This window comes from Fulmarus glacialis, unplaced genomic scaffold (genome assembly GCF_000690835.1).
Source record: "Fulmarus glacialis isolate BGI_N327 unplaced genomic scaffold, ASM69083v1 scaffold47006, whole genome shotgun sequence".
Classification (NCBI taxonomy): domain Eukaryota; kingdom Metazoa; phylum Chordata; class Aves; order Procellariiformes; family Procellariidae; genus Fulmarus; species Fulmarus glacialis.
Window position 1 is genome coordinate 18,915 of NW_009219794.1, and position 19,490 is coordinate 38,404.

At 35.9% G+C, this 19,490-nt stretch overlaps 1 protein-coding gene across 1 annotated transcript in view; it reads left to right on the forward strand.

The window, feature by feature from the left end:
- FRYL (FRY-like) overlaps positions 1–19,490 on the forward strand; it is a gene marked incomplete at its 5' end in the record, with an annotated part of 51,524 nt that overhangs the window by 18,669 nt on the left and 13,365 nt on the right. The window contains 9 exons of the mRNA XM_009580484.1: positions 1,096–1,293; positions 2,536–2,697; positions 2,987–3,061; positions 4,595–4,768; positions 7,493–7,696; positions 8,580–8,750; positions 12,387–12,640; positions 14,131–14,338; positions 16,331–16,480. Of these exons, the coding sequence (XP_009578779.1) occupies positions 1,096–1,293; positions 2,536–2,697; positions 2,987–3,061; positions 4,595–4,768; positions 7,493–7,696; positions 8,580–8,750; positions 12,387–12,640; positions 14,131–14,338; positions 16,331–16,480 (1,596 nt within the window). The remainder of the gene's footprint in view (positions 1–1,095; positions 1,294–2,535; positions 2,698–2,986; positions 3,062–4,594; positions 4,769–7,492; positions 7,697–8,579; positions 8,751–12,386; positions 12,641–14,130; positions 14,339–16,330; positions 16,481–19,490) is intronic.

Consider the following 19,490-nt stretch of genomic DNA (forward strand, 5'->3'; position numbering starts at 1 on the left):
TGAACATGTCTTGTTTAAATGTGGTGCTACTAAGCTTGATTTTTTTTTTTTAGTCCTCTGCAATCACAATGCATCTTAATAAATTTAAGTTGCTACAGGATGTTTCAAGTTTGAGACTACTTTTTTTTTATGATGCACAGAAATTCAGATTATTGAAGACTTATTACCTACAAAGAAGCATATACTACTTAGAGCCTTGAAAGTGGTATTTATTTTTTTAATGCAATAAAAAAAGATACTTTAACAAACATGGCATCCTAATTAAAAAAAAAAAAAAAACAAAACCAAAACCAGACATCCTGCTAATTTAAAAAACTGGAAGATTTAAGTTTGAGGTAGAATACTAAAATTTTCGTGAGTGTAAATCTTAACCCTCCCAAGGTGCTGCTTTTGGTGTGAGTCTCTTCTGTGATCTACTCCACAATGTCTGTAGTTGAAACTGCTGAATTATTTACGTTACGTTAATCATCTTTTTAAGCAGAGTGTACTTAACTCAGGCTCTGCCTATTATGTTCCCATACTTTTGCCCTGGCTTTTTTAAGCGCTCCATCAGTTTGATGCTATATAAAAACCTTGTAAATGTTTTTGTGCTTTTTTAAGATCTTTGAAATGTGTGAGGAAACATAAAGCACAAAATATTTTTGTCTGTTTCAAATTCAGTTTACCCATAAGTGTAAAATAATTAAAGATGTCAGGAGGTGAAAGTTGTTTTGCTTTTAAATGCTATAAATTTTTATCTTCTGGGCCATGAAGGGCAGATATTTCAGACAGTGGTAAAAAACACCGTGTAAATACAGGGAGAGAGGGGCATGATACAGGATCTGGTGCGGCTGGCACTGTGACCTGGAGTTAGTGAACCTGCCTGGCTGGACCTGACTGCCCATTGTGGGATGACCTGGTGCCTTGCTGATGCCTTCCCAGCACTTCAAGGTCCAAAGCTGCCCACCTGTGCTAGCACTTTGCAGCCCTGTGTAGAAGATTAGAGCTTTTGGATTTGGGAATATTGCAATGAATCAGTGCAAAATCCTACTGTACATTAAAAATGGCTGTCTTGTTTGAAATGATTGTTTTGTGATTTGTGTATGTTCTCTTTAGAGTCCATATTGGAAGGAAGCTCTTAATATTTTGAAACTGGTGGTGTCTCGATCAGCAAGCCTTGTTGTACCTAATGATATTCCAAAGTCTTACGGAGGTGACATAGGTTCTCCTGAAATCTCTTTCACGAAAATTTTTAATAATGTCTCAAAGGAGCTACCTGGAAAGACCTTAGATTTTCATTTTGATATATCAGAGGTAAGTATTACATTTAAATTACAATGCAATAATGACTTTCTGTTGCAAACTCAGATTTGTTTTCTGTTAGCCTTCTGCATTTATATGTTTTAAAATAAATACCATTTTTAGGAATGGCAGATGTTGAAGTTTTACATACATGTATTTAGAGTCATACTGAAAGATAAACTTTGAATTCTTTTATGTTGTGTTTTTGCCTTTTTCCCCCTTTGAATGTCTGGAGGGTTAGTTACTAAAAGTCAATAGGATTATTCTCAAGGATATTTCAGCTGTGTCAGAGAGCAGGCTAATGCAGCTGGCTGCTGCTTGCAGCTGAATGTTCCAGACTTTCATCAAATGAAGGGTTGTGCATTCAAGGGTTGAGAGGATTAAAACCCTATACTGCAGTTTTGGACTTTGGAAGGGGGAGAAAATTTAGAGGAGGGAGTAGGATAAAGAATATAGGAACCTCAGTGTGAGGTGGACACAACTGGAGAAAAACCTCCTGTAGTTAAAAACAACACCCCTACCCCCCAGTTAGTGTTCATTAGAACTGAAAATAACATATTAATACTGAGCTGATGCTCATTCTGTCTGAAAAGGGGAGCGTAGCCAAATGACTGCAGTGTAACATAGGGATGTGAAAATTGTAGAAACTTTAGAAGTAGTCAAAAATAAGGGCTCCTGGTTGAAGCTGACCATAGATAATGATTGGAGATATAGATGTCTTAGGAGCATTATTTAAATTGGTAAGTGAATTCCTTACTGGACATTTCAGTGCATGCAGATAACTGATAGACCAGATGAATTCCCAGAGGGTTCATTGGAGTAGCATTTGCTGTCAAAAGGGCTGAATTTGATCTTTGGTTTTCAGAAGTGTGCGTGTGTTAGTGCAGTTGCTGGTCTGTGAAAACAATTTGCATGTCTGCGAATGATTCTATAGAGAAGCTATTCATTTTTTAAACTTAGAACACAGCTTTTAAAGCGTGTTTAAAAAATATAACTAGATTGTCAGCATAAAACTTGCATAACTAAAAAAAACCCACAAGTCGGCAGAATGGCAGTCTGCTACATAGAGTAGAAGTATTCAGCTTTGTATTTGGCAGTGTACCGATGCTCAGTGGATTAGGCATGAGCTTCATAGAATGCTTAAAACCAGACAAACCCTCCTACATTCTATATAATACTAAATTCTGAAATCAAATGTGTAGACTTTACTAATATGTATTTGAATTTTAAGAAAGTATTTGTTGTCTTTGATAGACACCAATTATTGGGAATAAGTATGGTGATCAACACAGCGCAGCTGGTAGAAATGGGAAGCCAAAAGTCATTGCTGTCACCCGGAGCACTTCTTCAACTTCATCAGGCTCCAATTCAAATGCATTAGTTCCTGTCAGCTGGAAGAGACCACAACTATCTCAGGTACATTGTGTCTCAAGCACATTATACATATATTATAGACAGTGTTTATGAATGCATTAAAGAAAAATCTGTTGAAATGTGATTTGAAGTCTATATTGTGTCTTAGCAAAACAATAAATGAGTATAGCATAAATAAAAGCTAATACTGGTGAAAAGAAAAAAATGGTAAGATTCTTTTTAGAGGATGTCAGCATGTGAAATGACTAGTTAAAAATGCAGACATTTTGCATTTTCACCTGGACCTCCAGCAGGTGCCTTGCTATGTGATTGTCTTTGGTATATTTTTCAGAGAAGAACTAGGGAGAAGCTAATGAACGTGCTTTCTCTGTGTGGTCCAGAATCTGGTCTTCCCAAGAATCCTTCAGTAAGTGGGGATGGTGGTTTCTTTTGGTTTTTAAATTCCAGTAGTGAGAATGCTATTGCATTTTCAGGTATTGGTGAAGTTATGAAGAATGGTTTTGGACAAACTGGTTTTGGTTCAATAATTCACAAATCCAGTCGAAGAATTAAAAAGAGATGGAATCATAAGTAATTAATTACTATTATTCCTCAAGAAGTCCAGTGGGCACTGTTCTTTACTAGACAGGCTTCAAAACAGTATTTCAATTCAACCAAAACTAATGTTGCCATCTCAGTGAATTTAGGTTCGTCTGATAGGGGGAGGACTATATGTTTTAAAGCAAAGATAAATTACTGGGATTAATTCTTAATTTTTATCTTATGTAGTTATCAAAACAAGATTTTTTTTAAAGTCTTTGGATTGGAACTCAAATCTTTCCTCTCCAAATTGAATTAGTTGACTATTAAGAAGCTCCGTTGATCAGACTAATCCTTAATACTTTTTCTCAGCATTTTACATTCTTCATAGATGAGCAGGACTACACTGCCACTCCAGAATAGTGTGTTGTATGTTTGAAGCTGCACATATGAATTTTAATTGTCTTGCCTAGAAGAGGGGCTTGAACTAGGTCTCCCCTGTTCTGAGTAAATCTCTATCTAGTCCTTTATAAGTAAGATGTGCTTTAGAGTAAAGGGCCAGCAATGGCTGAGGACTGCAAGGATGTTGATGCTGTATTGAAAATACCATAGAATCCATTGGAAGTGACCAGTGGATCACATGCCTTCAAACTAACATGGATATTGGTAGGAACAATAGTCTTAACTATTGAGTAAAAATAGGCCGATGCTGTTAATTCTGTGTACGGCACAGAAAAGACCCCTGTTGGCATACTAAGCTTAATGGTGGTGATGACATTAAGAGCTTTTAAAGTAAAGTGAGCAGCCTACCTTGGTTATCATCTAGAATATTGTTTTTTATTGTGACATAGAAGTTCTTAGCTGGGGAAAAATATTGATGGGAGGTGAATCTTTAATCTAGCGGAGGAGGTTAAAATAACTAAAATTAGATGCCTGAAAGCTGAAACTGAAGAGATTTTTAAAACTTCAAATGGAAGTAAACAGCAAATTGTAATTTGTGGAGATTATCATCACTGGAAGCCATACCTTTTTAAAAGTATACAGTCCTTCCACAGAAATTTGTAGGCGAAAATGGTGTGGCCTGTGTCATGTGGATGATTATTATGATGGATTTTTTTGTTCTTAAGTTTGACTAATATTGTGGTTATGATAATGAAGGTTCAGGGATACATTTTTCTCTTTATTTGTACCTTTGCAGCTCTCAGTTACATTAAGGAGAGAATGATATCACTAGTTTAAAGATGTAGTTTAAAATCCAACTAGTCTTGAAACAAATTGCAGTCTGCACTTGCCCTAGTATTATCATTACAGTGGTGAGCTGCCTGCCACTAATGCCATTGAATTGCGGGAAGCAGCATAGCTGACTTCTGGAGTTACAGTAGTTGGAAGTTTTTATTTCTATTTTTACCCATATCTGCAGGTTGTGTTTTCTTCTAATGAAGACTTGGAAGTTGGAGATCAACAAACTAGTCTTATTTCAACAACAGAAGTCATTCAAGAGGAAGAAGTGGCTGTAGAAGACAATACCAGTGAACAACAATTTGGAGTTTTTAAAGACTTTGACTTTTTAGATGTTGAATTGGAAGATGCAGAGGTGAGACCTTGGGATTTCTTCTGTGTATTTCCATTTGAGAACATTTTAAAAATTAGGTTATGTTGGTGCAATTCTAAGGAATTGGCAGCTTTTCTAACTAATCCAATTGGAAAGAATTTATGACATGATTATGACATGAACTTAACTTACACGATAAAGAAACCTGTGTCACAAACTTTGCAGTGTTAAGTTGTTGCAAATTGTTGGGTATTTTTTGTGGGAGGGTTGGGATTTTTTGGGGGAGGTTAAGTGACTTAATCTGAAAATGAAGTGATATGACAGTATAAGCCAATGACACGATGAGCAGCTGGGTATGATGCAGTACAAAACTTAATTATGGAACAATATGTTAGGAAAATGGCATAATCTTTGTTCCTGATATGTTTCTGCATTTTGAAAACATGAAGAATAGCTTTCAAAGTTACAAACTGTATTGATATACTATCTCATTATGTATATGATTGACTTGGTCACCGTAATTGCTTGCATTGACTTTTACATTATATCTGGTTTGTTGCAGTTCTTATGTTTCCTCCACTTCTCCTCCTGTCAAAAAAGAGAGAGGGGAGGTAAAACAAAACTAAATATCAAGAAATAGTAAAGATTCTGTTAACAATTGTTACTTGTTTGAGGTAAATAAAAGGCTTCAGTCCAGAATTTGCTAAAGCTTAAAAGTAGGACTGTAAAAGGACTGGGGAGAAGAAATCAAATGCTTTGTAGTTTCTTTCAGTACTTTTGTTACGGTCTATACAAAACATTGAATTAGTAATGGAGACCCTTGCAGGTCATGAGTCAACAAGCTACTAAGAAGAATATCTGCCTATCTAAACCCCAAGATTGTTCTTCTTCTTCTGATTAATCTAGCCCTTTTTAAAAAATATTGCTCTTTTTTCCCCTAATACTTTAGTTTTATCTCACTTTCTTCATGCTTCCTGTGTATTGCTTCACTTCAGCCAATATTTGCATCTTCTAGGAAAAGTACAGGCTCATTACAGTCTATTGCATATATGTGACGACACACTATAAAATTTCCTATATTGAATGCAAGTAGTCAAGCAGTTCAGAATCATCAAGGTTCAATAGTAGTAAAATATTATTTTAACACTAGATGGAGCTTTGCAGGTAGGATGCCAAAAGTTGAAAACTTTGCCAAACCAAGTTAATCCTTAACTTCGTTTTCTCTATTATTTTAGTAGCAGATCATAATGAAGAAAAAGTGCTGTACTTTCAAAAAAAAAAAAAAAAAAAAGTTTTTATTTTAAAAAAAAAAAAAAAAAAAAAAAAAAAGGAAAAAGTACATCTTGTACAAATTTAGGGCATTACATATAAATTGGGCACTTGATACAAGAGCTGCCTCATTCTGAACCAAAAATATAGAATGTTCTTTGTTGCTAATAATTAAATGTCAACAGTATGATCTGGGGCTTTTACATTAAAATCTGAGTAATATTCAGATTAAATTTAAGTGCTTCAGGGCACAGAAGTGGTACTTTGTTGTTGTTGGCATTCTTTTGCTTTACCATAACTTTTCACTCTTTTTGGAGCAAAACAAATCACTAAGAGAGAAAGAGACTACAAAATGTTTCGTTTGCTTTGCATATTTAACGCATCATGATGATCTCTTAAGTCACCACTTAAGAGACACTTGCTTTGTTAGAGCAGTTTTGGAACCCATACTTGCACATTTGGGGCTAGACGTGGGATTTTCGGAACTGTCTGTAGACTGGCGAAGTGAACTGATCAGGTTTTCTGTATTACTTGGTGAATTGTTGAAGGTGACAAAATGCTTGAGAAAATCAGAGATCATTATGTACTTGTGAATTAAAACACTAGTGTTTTTAGGATACAGATTTCACTTAGTATGTTGGATGTTTGAAACCCAAGTATCCCAGCTTTAAAATGTGCAGACAGAAAGGATCCAGCTATTGGTGTTTACGGTGCATTTCATAAAACTGGCACAAAGTAGCTGGTAAAGCAGTTAATGAAGACATCGTTTTTTCTACAACCTGTACATAATTAATGTTGGTAGTGCTTTGTCAGTTGGATGTGGTCAGTTTAGATTCATGTGTGTTAGTTAAAGAATTTCATCTAATGTTTGTTGAAACAGTTGCTTTACATGTTATGCTAGAGAAAATGTATCATAAGCATGCTGGTTTTAGTGTTTTGTCATCAGTTTGTTTATTTTTTTAATCAATCTCCCATGAGAAAGAGAAATTATTTTAAATACTAGCTTTTTGACTAAAGCTTTTTTTCAGAGCTTGAATCAGTCTTTTACTGTTGGCAAATCTTATGTAATAAAACATTTTTCCCTGGTTCTAGAGTATCTTTAAGTGTTTGTCCTCGTTCTTTCTAATTATATGTGTTTTCCTTTTTGCTAACCAGGAGCTGCAGGTAAGTTGCAGCCTGGTGCCCTGGCTTATTCATCTGTTGTTGTCTGTGGTGTGTTTGTACTTTCTAGTCAGATATATAAAATTGATACTGATATAGTTCTAGATTATATATTGAGTTACTGTCCAAGGAGATATTAAAAAGATTTCTACTTCACTTGCCATATATTTTAATTTATCTACAAACATCATTTAACAAGGTATTTAAAATTTTAATAAAATTAAAGGGCTGATTGAAACTCTGTTCATAATGCATTCAGTACTTGTGTTTTGTGTGTTAGTTTTATTATGTTGAAATTCATACATACATATGTGTGCAAACTCTTTTTTATTACAGGGTGAGAGCATGGACAACTTCAACTGGGGCGTTCGTAGGCGCTCTCTTGACAGTATTGACAAAGGAGACACACCGTCTCTTCAAGAATGTCAGTACTCTGGTAGCACACCCAGCTTGAACTTGACCAACCAGGAAGATACTGATGAGTCTTCAGAAGAAGAAGCAGCCCTGACTGCAAGTCAGATACTCTCTCGTTCGCAGATGGTAAGTTATTTTTCTGTGAAAGGAATCTGAGAACTTCAGCTTTCACTTGCACTTCCAATGGATAAGTATGGCTCACACTTTCAGCTTCAGTGAACTAAAGAGGAACTAAATTAATGTGGCTAAGCTTCTTTTTCATAACAACATCAATGAAGGGAAAGGGTTACTTCACCTAATGGTGGTACATAACAGGTTTATTATTCTAGTACAACATTCATTTTTTTAAGTGTCTTTATACTTACTATATTTGTTTAAAAATAAGTGCAAAATTGTATGTGTAAAGTGTGTGTCTTTGTGGATTCCTAGCTTCAAAAAAAACCCCAAAATACTAAATAAGAACAAGAGCAGTAAGTGATCCCATGGGAGCCTCTGTTGTGTTTAACCGTTGAAATTGCTAATTTAGTTATGGTTTTGAAGCATGTGTACATATAACGGCAGAAAATCAAGAATGCTGGCCACTCAGAAGTCTTTCTGCATTACATAAATGAAATTAGGAAAAAATTGACTGGACAGGGAGCAACAGGGATAGTATGCTGCTTTTCAGACTTCAGGCAAAGTTTGTATTGCCCATAACAAAGAGCTCTGCTCTTCAGTGTTTTTGGTCTGGCATTTTACCAGTGCCAAAGACCTTTAAGAACAAGAAAGGAAATAATTTTCCGGATCCCAAGGATAACTTCAAACTTCTCTTTGAAGTTAAATGCTACAGCAATGCATGTGATGCTTGTGATGGTTTTAGTGTAAAGCTGTTAAACTCATAATATTTAAGTAAAATCAAATAGCTAACCATACTGAAACAGCCTATTTCAAAACTAATGTGTTTTTTTCCTGTAATTTGTATGTTCGATAAACTATAAAGAATTTCACATTTCTTTCTTTCCTGGCTTAGTTAAACAGTGATTCTGCCATAGATGAAATGATATCAGATCATGCTGGTTTATCACTTCAGTCTCAAGATTCCACTAGCAGTGTGGGAACAGAAGAGGTGCTTCAAATCAGAACTGAGACCCCAAGTTTGGAGGCTTCTTCTCTAGATAACTCTAGCAACCAGCTGCCTGAGGTGGGGAGAAATGTGGGCTGGTGCATGGCTGATTTGGGCTCCTTCTAGTGTTTCATAGCAACTTTGGCTTTCTTTTCAACTGAATTTTCATCTGTTACACTGATTATTTGATTATTTGCTTTTAATATTTCTAACCTGTTGGAACGTTCTTACAAAATGTTCCCTCAGTATGAAAACTACTTGGGATGGACTGAGGGAACTTACCACAGGTTAAAAATATTCTTGAAGGGCTGATAATGATCATTTCATGGTGCAGAATGAAAATAGGCTAATATTCAAGATGCTTTTACTTGATATGGTTGAAATCCTTCCTGAGCAACATTTTCTTTCAAATACTTTTTTATTTCCCTGCCCCCCCCCCCTTTTTTTTTTTTTGCTTTCTTTGGGTTAATGTGATTGGTGCTATATGGGAATAAAACCTCAGGCCAGCTGTGTTAGCAGTTGGTTCAATTAAATAATCCTTTAAAAAGGACCACAGATGCTAGTGCTATACTTTTTTGGAAAGGCCTGTGTGGACTGAGACAGATTTCAAGCTAATGGCTGCCTGCAAATCTGTGAGTACTTCAGTTTCTTGGTTTTTAAAATCTTTAGAGTAATTTAAAATTTAAAAAACTCATTTAAAATAAAACTCTCATCTGCTACAATTCCTACAATATTTAGCAGTTGTAGCTAAAACCTCAATATGTTGTTGTTGTTGTTCTTGAATTTGAAGTAGCTTGGTTTAGGTGAACTTTTTATCTCTTCAGTTAAAATTATTGATGCTACTGGCAATGTTATTTTTATCTGGACATTGCTAATCCCATCTTTAACAGAATGTACAGTTTTATTGAGTTTTCCAGAAAATTAAGCTATTCCTATGTGTATGTGAATAACCAGTGCACAGTTTACCCTTAAGAATGAGTCTTCAGCCAAGTTGGTTTAAACAGTCGACTGACTGATTCAAGTGACTGGGGTTTCTGAGCCAAAGGCTCTAGCCTACCTGTTTGCTACCTAGAAAATCACTGTTATTAACAGGCAAACCACCCACTTAGCTAATATTTAATGAAGATTAAGGTCTTTAAGATTCAAGATGAATCTTGAATCTTAAGATTCAAGGTCAGGTTGGACGGGGCTCTGCGCAACCTCGTCTAGTTGAAGATGTCCCTGCCCATGGCAGGAGGGTTGGACTAGATGACCTCTAAAGGTCCCTTCCAACCCAAACTATTCTATGATTCTGTGATTCTAAGGTAACTGTAAGAACACAAGACATACTTAGAGTACAGTAAAGGGAAAGTGTGGGTGACTCATTTCCAGTGATAAAATCCTCACCTTCTAAAAGTGTAATATTGTGACTTCTATAAAGCACATTTCCCACATTTTTTATATTTTTCCATTAGGATTATCTATACCCTTTTTTTTAAAGTTTTTGGTTACATTGCAGTTGATAAATTGTCTCAACTTTTGTAGAGCACCCGTGCTTGGATTATCAAACAAATTGTTCTGTTAGCGCTTCATCTCCTTGTCTACAATATGCATTTTCCAGTAGAATTTTGGGTGAGGAAGAACACTTTATCTGGATGATTTTTTTCCACATAGGATAGATGTTTTATGTTAAGATTTCAAAAGGGAGAAGCAATATATAAGCTGGGATTTTATAGAATGAAATTCACCATGATAGAACTTTTGTCTTCTCCATTGTTCACTTGTGGTACATTCTCAGCTGTAACTCATTTTTATGTTTTCATAGTTCTTTCTGAGACTGCCTTTATACTTGGATTCATTGTTCTTCTGCAGCTCCCTTTATAAAATCACTATACTTCTGATAATCCAGGTGAAAACATTCATACAAAAAAGCACCAATGTCATTAAAAATATTGAAAACATTTAAACTGGGCTACAAAATAATTTCATGACTAAGCAGCATCCAGAAAAAATCGCTATATCAAAAAAAAAAAAAAGGACTGCAAATGCATATAAATGCAATTGCTGAATGTGATGTGTTCCAGGTTTATTTTGTGCTTGTTAGAATATGGGATTCAGTCAAATACATATGTTTCCTTCAAGCACAGTTCAAACACTCAAAATTATCTCTCTACAAGACTTAGCTGTCTAGTTAGATTTTGTTGCTAAAAGGGAAAGCTGGCTTTATGCCTCTTAACAGAATGAGCTTAAAGATATGCACGCTATCAACTCACTTTGAAAAATCTGTGAAGCCAGTAAAACTAATTTTGTCCTGAATTCAAGACAGCATAGTGCAGTTGTTTTTTCCTATGCTCATATACTTATATTTAAAGTATATATATATAACTTATATATAACTCTTTCAACACAGGCATTTCATTGCATGCCAAGTGTCAGTTATCAAAATGTTTTTAATATAAATAAATACGTATCAAAATTTATCTAAGGTAAAATAAAAAAAATTGAAGCCATTTAAAAACGTGTGTGTGTGCTGGTTAGATGCAGTTGAGTTCCTTGTTTCTCTTGTAGGGATGCTGAAGAGTTAAGTAAATAGTTGACTTAAATGTATTTGGCTGATTCCCAGTATCTTTGCAAAAAAGACATTTCACATTCCAGTTGGGAATTTACAATCTAGCTTACAAGAATATTTTCAATTTTGTACAATAAGTTTTACAAGCTTAAGTATATGAAAGTTTCTGACTAAAATGATTCTCTATTTTACTCACTTGCATTGTGGATTTATGAGGGAATTGTTTACTAGAAGTAATTTTCCTTAAGTTCTGTGGAGTTGTCAACTATATAAATCATATTTTTAAGATGGAGGAAGACCAGCACACTAAGAATGAAAACGTGTGATAATTTGTGCCTTTAGGAAGTAGCAAGTACATGAAAGTGTTATTTTTATTACACAGAAAAATCCAGTAAAAGGTTTCAGTAAAATGGATTCATCGTAAATTAACTAAATCTGAATTCCTCTGTTCCATACTCAAAATGAGTATAACAATGCTAATGGAGGAAGGAGGGAAGGGAGAAGGGTCATTCTAATATTACCTACATGAGTTTAATCATCATCTTTTTGTCATTGCCAGTGATTGAAAGCCTACATTTAGAAATTCAGGGTTAAACCCTTAAAGCTTCCCGTATTAACAGTAATGGCAAAATAATAAAAATAGTGGAATGTCCCATTTCCATTGTTCATCTATTACACTGTTGCTCAGTTATGGTCTAGAAACTTGTTAAAATGGAGAGCAGAAAGGAAAAGAAATGTTCTGTGCTGGTTCCAGACCCCAAAGGCAAGCATGAGGCAGTCACTTTGGTCCTTACCTAGAAAAGTAAAATATGAAAGTCTTGATTATGTTTGTTGTGATCTAAATATGTTTGAGGCTATTTGAAGATATTTTTCTGGGAGTGTTCTCTTAACAGATTTAATTGAGTGTATTTGAGAAATTGTATTTACTGTAAATAATAAGTCATATTCTAGGATATTAATGTTAACCAGAAGTTATAAACATTACAAATCACTGCCTGTCTTTGCTCAAGTAAAACTGTGTGAACAATCCAAAGAGCTGAATGATTAAAGTATAAATGGTTATTTTTAAACAAATTTTTATAACTCTGTTACTTTACCATAATAAAAATTGATAAGAATACATAAGCCCTGACAATAAAAGTAATAAAAGTATGTTTGATTCACAGGAAGGCAGTTCAGCAGTAAGGGATGAACAGGTTAGCACTGCTAGTGAAGACACTGGGTCGTATCTACTACAAGAACAGCAAGACTGCCTGGTCTGTCATGAATCTCTTGAGTTGGAAGAGGCCCCAGAACTGGCAGAGGCAGCAGCTCCTGAGAGCTATTCTGAATCTATCTGTGAAGAGGATGTCACTCTTGCTTTAAAAGAGCTAGATGAGAGATGTGAAGAAGAAGAAGCTGACTTCTCTGGTTTGTCTAGGTAAGATTAATATTGGTTCTAAGTAACAGAAATTACATGTTATCAGAAAAGGACACAACATGAGCTGTAAAAGACCAAGTCGTTTGAGAAGGTTCTACTGGGACAGAGACAGAGAAACTGAATCTTGTAATCCCATACACAACCTACTGCAATATGCCTTGCAAGAATTAAAGGCTAGTGCCAGTTAATAGCAGTTTATTTCCTAATGTGAAACTGAAAAATCTCTTAAGGTTTTAGGTTATTTACACTAAGCAAACAAACAAAAAACCCCATAGCTCTAGTTTGAAGAGCGACAGAGTGATTATTTATAGGGTTGATACACTAGTTAGAAAATATCTGAAAATCTTTTTGAAGCTTTGCTTATAGATATTATTCAAAAGGATTGCATCTTAGCTTTTGAGCTGTGTGCTACTAAAATGAATGTACCTAAAAAGAGCGCCCACACTTCCTGTTTAAAACATGTTTAAGTCTTGTTTAAGATGTACTTGGTGCCGCTGTGAACGAGGTGGTTGTTATAGAGAAAAATGGTGTGTGTTTATTAATAAACTCTCTGTACTTGGAATCCTCCCACACATATTTTTGCTGCGTAAGTACAATTATACAAGAACAACTGTCAAAATGTATCATTCCTTGTAATACAGAAAATTTTAACAATTAAGTTAATGATTGTAAGTAGTAGCATTGATTAATTTATAGTTTGATATTTTTACTGGATGTTTGGTGCCTAATGGAAAGTATTCCTGCAGAATGCTCTTTGAACAAAGGCCCGTTAAATTGATTGCCCATAAAAATGAAAGTGTTCCAATCTATCTCCATTCACTTATGATGTTACTTAAGACAGTTATAAAATAGTATTACACTGCTAAAAGAGCTTTTGTGTTTCTCTTAAGGAAAGCTAAAATTTGTTATAGATATTGGTGGACCATATGGTTAGATGAATAAAAATTTTGAGAATTGAATGTTAATTCAGTTATTGGGGGCAAGAAAAAGGGAGAAGGGTCATTCTAATATTACCTACCTGAGTTTAATCATCCATCTTTTTGTAATTGCCAGTGATTGAAAGCCTACATTTAGAAATTCAGGGTTAAACCCTTAAAGCTTCCCATATTAACAGTAACAGCAAAATAATAAAAATAGCGGAATGTCCCGTTTCCAGAAACTCCAGTTTCTGAGTGGTGTATATATATAGTGCTGTATATAGCTATATATAACTACAGATAGCCCTTTGTCTGTACATATGTGTAGAAATAACATGTTTTAATAAACTTTGGAGGTATGTGAGAGTATAAGCAATTTTTTATATTGCAGTAGCAAAAGTTTTTGATTTTTTACTCTTTTCTTGGTTCATAGTTACCTTGGTTGATTGATTATTTATTTTACAAAATACTGTTCTGAATTTCAAAGTCTTATTTTTTCTTCTTACCAAAATGAAGGGGCTTTTTCCTAAAAAATTTACTGAGGAATTAACTTCTGTTGTTTGTTATTCATAGCCAAGATGAAGAAGAACAGGATGGTTTCCCAGAAGCACAAACTTCCCCACCTCCTTCACCATTTCTTTCTGCCATATTGGCAGCTTTCCAACCAGTGGCATATGATGATGAAGAGCAAGCCTGGCGCTGCCACGTCAATCAAATGCTTTCTGATACAGATGGATCTTGTGCTGTCTATACATTTCACGTCTTCTCAAGATTGTTTCAGGTCAGTGAATTGCCAGTGCGTGGTTGTTTGTCTGAAATCCTTTCCTCCTGCTTTCAAAACTGTTCTTCCCCTCCATAACTGCAAAAGCTGCCAGATTATGGTAGCAAGAAGCCTTAGAAAGCAAATCAAAAGTAGACAAAAAACCTACATTGCTAAAAGAATGTCATACACTATTTTTCCATGGGATATCTGCTGTATTCATTTTCTAGGAGTGATTCTACTCAGGGAAAAAAAAAAAAAACAGCTCAAAAAAACCAATTCAGTGTTTCTTGTAAGCTCTTAGTTCGGGTTGTGTCCCTTCTTTTATTTTCTGAACATCACCCATGTTCTGTGCTGATTACAGATTTAGTGTCTTCCTCTTGGGTTTTCTGTGGGATTCATTACTATGGGATTGAAGCATGACAAACATTAAAGAATTTATCTTGCATCTGTCTTGTGAGAAAAGGTTTTTTTCTACAGAGAAGTAATTGAAACACCAGGAGATCCACTAAAGCTGGAAGTTTCAAATGCCTCACTTTAACTATATTTACCTCATAGATCTGGTATCCAACACAAAATGCCTATGGCTTAATTCTTCTGGCTCCCTCCTCCCTATAGGGGATGGGTTTTTTACATTTTCAAAGTGGTACCACTTGGACGTACGTTATCCACTTGGACGGGATAGGAGAAGCACAATTAATCCATTTTATTTAAAGGCAACATGCCAAGTGAGCTAAGAGCAGATTCAGTACTACAAACTAAAACCTTATTACTACAACCCCTTCTTATATCCAATATTAATTTTGCCTGCTGTTTGGTATATCATAATAAATTTCTCAGTGAAAGCCTCACTTTGTTTTACCACGCCAGCACGCATTTTATCCCGTGTGTATGGGCAGGTTTAGGGTTAGTACCATGAAGTAACTTACATGTGAAGAGTTCATACTCTACCTTATCCATGGAATAACTTGTTTGTGCATCTATACCCATTTTCCATTTTTAGTTGAACTACATATTTTGCCACAGCGCTGTGAAATGCCTGTTACTCATTTTATATTTTTTGTCTTTTTGCTTCATCTACACATCAGGGGTTTAGTTTCTCTGCATTATACCAAAGCTTAGCTGCAGTTGCTTTTGACACATTCATTCATTTCCTGAAAGTGGTAAAATGACCGTTCATATTCTCTCGTGTTCATTAAAGATGGAGCTAGAAAAAAAGGTGAAACTCTCTGTGGCTTGATAGAATAGCCCTCAGTCAGCTGGAAAGGTGGATACTCTGGGAAAAGGGGCAATAGCGATCCAGGGCTTGAATCTGGGCAAAGAAGCGTTCCTGAGGAGTTTTTACTGGGTACAGAGGAGGGTTAAAATGATTAAATGAGACCTTGGAGGCCTTGTTTGACTGGACCTTTCCATCTTACCTTCTGGCTCTTCCTGTGTTTAACTCTGCAGCTGTAAATATCATCTTTGTATAGTTTTATTCGACATGTAACTTTCTAGGATTTATGAAATAATATATAGCAAAGCGCAGTGTTGTATTAGGCCAAGCTGACAGTCTACATAATCGAACATGATATACATAGGACTGATTTTTGAAGAAGGTAGAAACCCTGAAGGTGGCAATTTTGGACACAGATTATGCTACACAGGTCATATTCTGACTCTTAAAGTCTGTGTGTAATTTTCTGTAACACAAACACTTGAAAATGAATTGAACTACTATGTATACTGCATAAAGACAAATAGTTGTCCAGCTATACTGATGCTAATGGCCTAGATGTGAAAGGAGTAATTGTCTTTATAGATACAGGCTGGTTTGATTGATTGATTGTTTGCATTTTCTGGAGCTAGTTTTACATAAATATTCAGAGCAAATTATGTATTAGTTTGTAATTTAATGACAAAAAGTATATGCTGTCATGATGGAAATTTGCCCTGAAATTCTTAATCTAAGAAGCCAGAGGAGGGATAGTAAAATGCAATGTAAAATAAATGTTTTTCTGATTTGATTTCTAGACCATTCAAAGAAAGTTTGTATCTATAACAAATGATTCGGTCAGCTTTCTTGGCGAAAGTCTACAGCGCATTGGAACAAAATTTAAAAGTTCTCTGGAAGTGATGATGTTATGTTCAGAATGTCCAACAGTCTTTGTGGATGCGGAAACGGTAAAAATCTCATAAATGTACATGTTGAAATATCTATCTGCTTAAACATTTTTATGTAACATACAAAATTATGTTTTAACATTTGGAAAATAGCAATGCTCAGGAAGATTTTCAAAGGTTTGAATAAAACGTGTTAATTATATTTTTGCCTTTTAAAAGGTTGCTCTCTAACATCACTAATTGAAACATCTGAATAATTTGGGGATGTAAAAAAAAAAAGATACTTTTTATAATTGAAATCAGAAAGTAATTAAAATGTTAGGTGGCCACTATGTATCATAAACATTTGAAAACAAGTGAGAAGTGCATTTACTCCAAAAATAACCTCCAGCTGTAACAACGAACAGTGAGGAAACTTACTGATACTAGATACCACTTAAATTCCCTTGCTATTCTTTACATTCCCTGCTAGTTCATATTTATTCTCTATTCTTTGTTATGCAAGTTGAAATCTTGGGTTATCATAAATATTAATGTGAGAAGTCAGCTCAATGTTCAGCAGCAGTCAAAAAAAGCTATGCTAGAATAATTAAGAAAAGAGACAGCAAAACAGAAAACATTGCGCCAATGTACATATCCCCGATATACCTACATCCTGAATTTTGGGGACAGTTCTGGTCCCCTGCTCTCAGATAAAATACGGTTGAACTGAAAAAGGTTCCAAGAAAGATCACAAGCATTATGAAATACGTGGAATGGCTTGCATATAAGATACAAGTATGCAGGCTAGGATTTTTCGGCCATTTAGGAGAGAAATCTGTCCATAGATGTCTTGATTATCATGGAAAAGTGATAGAAATTATTATATTGTTGTCTTATTTGATGTTAAGGGTGATAAAATTAAGCTAGCAGTGACTTATGAAACATACAGAACCAAAGATAGGTGATCCTTCGTGTGATACTTAATCAAACTGTGAAACCCTGTCCTTTTTTATAGTGTCTGTTCATGTTTTCAAAAAGCAACTAAAGAGATTCATGAAAGAAATAGCCCTGGATAGATTTTTGAATATGCAGAACAACTTGTTGACATAGGCTAAGACAGCATTCTGGAGCAAGTAGATCACCATGTGCTTGCCCCGTTTTGCCCTTCCTTAAGCAACTGCTATTAGACATTGTCAGATGGGGGACTGAGATAGATGGATCTTTGGCCATGACCCAGTGTGAGACTCTTCTCCTGACCTGTTTTTTTCCCTTGGTGCTAAGGAGCAATTCTACTCTTACGCTCTCACTTTAGAATATGGGGACTAAAAAAAGCATGATACAGATAGTGCATTTCAAGAGAACCATGTGTAATGTTTTTTGTTTCACTTATGCCACTTTAAAAGCAGTAGAAATTAACCAAAAAAAGAAATCTGTTTGGGATAAGAAGCCACAAGAAGAACTACACTAGTGTCTAGCTAGAACAGCATGTGTGTTTTAAAAAATAAATAAGTAAATATATACACACACACATATATATATATAAAAAAATACAAATATAAAAAAGGAATAATAAATACATATGCACACAAGTATACAGACTTGTGTGTATGTGTACGTGCATATGTATGCACATACACACATTAGTGTTGTTAAATTGGCAAATATTGTGTAGATAAATCTTTCCTCTCCAAGTACTTTAATTGAAATGAACCTGCTTGTTTATCAGGTTATTTCTCACTAAGAAAGAATGGCTAATCCAAAATAACGTTTTGTGATGTCTATTCATGTGTACAAGATTGGCATTTGATTCAAATTTGGCCTTTGATTCATTCAGAAATGTTTTCAGCAGAAGGATGCCCCCTTACATCAAAGCACAGGTTCACAAGCAATTTGGAAGTGGCTTACGGCCTTCTGCTGATACAAGATGCCCACTGACTTCTTTGCACTTTGATGTTATTGCACACATTGAGTGCAAAGTGGCATCATGCCACAGAGCCATAACTTGCTTCTTGGTTGATGTGGACATAGAGGTTGGGCGTAGCAGTGTCTTAATATGGTGGTAGAATAATAATCTTGATGCACTTGGAAAAACGTGTAAGCATCATTCCCACCCCTGCCTGAATAATGCGGGACACTGTGACTCTCTGTGCCACAATTTTGTGATCACAGTCTTACGCTTGCACTTTCAAGCTGACAGAGAGGTACCAGCTAACAGAGATGGGAGAAAAGTACAGAGCTCTTAATGTGTGCAAGGGGTGACCAGTGTGAGGGAGGAAGGATCATGTTAGAGGCATGAATATTACAGGAAGTGACAGGAGAAGGATTAATGAGAAAAACCTAAGTGGAAATAAAACTACAGGGAGAAATGGTGTGGAGCAAAGCTGAGGTAGCAGTCCCTGAGGGAAAAAGAGATTTTGAAACGATGTTGAAAAAGGCAAAGTGATTAATCATAAACCAACCTGATCTCCTGCTATGACCAGGTGACCTGCCTAGTGGATGGGGGAAAGGCTGTGGATGTGGTCTACCTGGACTTCAGTAAAGCCTTTGACACTGTCACCCACTGCATTCTCCTAGAGAAGCTGGCGGCTCACGGTTTAGACAGGTGTACTCTTTGCTGGGTAAAAACTGGCTGGACGGCCGAGCCCAGAGAGTTGTGGTGAACGGAGTTAAATCCAGTTGGCGGCCGGTCACGAGCGGTGTTCCCCAGGGCTCAGTTTTGGGGCTGGTCTTGTTCAATATCTTTATCAATGATCTGGATGAGGGGATCGAGTGCTCCCTCAGTAAGTTTGCAGATGACACCAAGTTGGGCGGGAGTGTTGATCTGCTCAAGGGTAGGAAGGCTCTGCAGAGGGACCTGGACAGGCCTGGATTGATGGGCTGAGGTCAACTGTATGAGGTTTAACAAGGCCAAGTGCCGGGTCCTGCACTTTGGCCACAACAACCCCATGCAGCGCTACAGGCTTGGGGAAGAGTGGCTGGAAAGCTGCCCAGAGGAAAAGGACCTGGGGGTGCTGGTTCACAGGCGGCTGAAAATGAGCTGGCATTTTGCCCAGGGGGCCAAGAAGGCCAACGGCATCTTTGCCTGTAT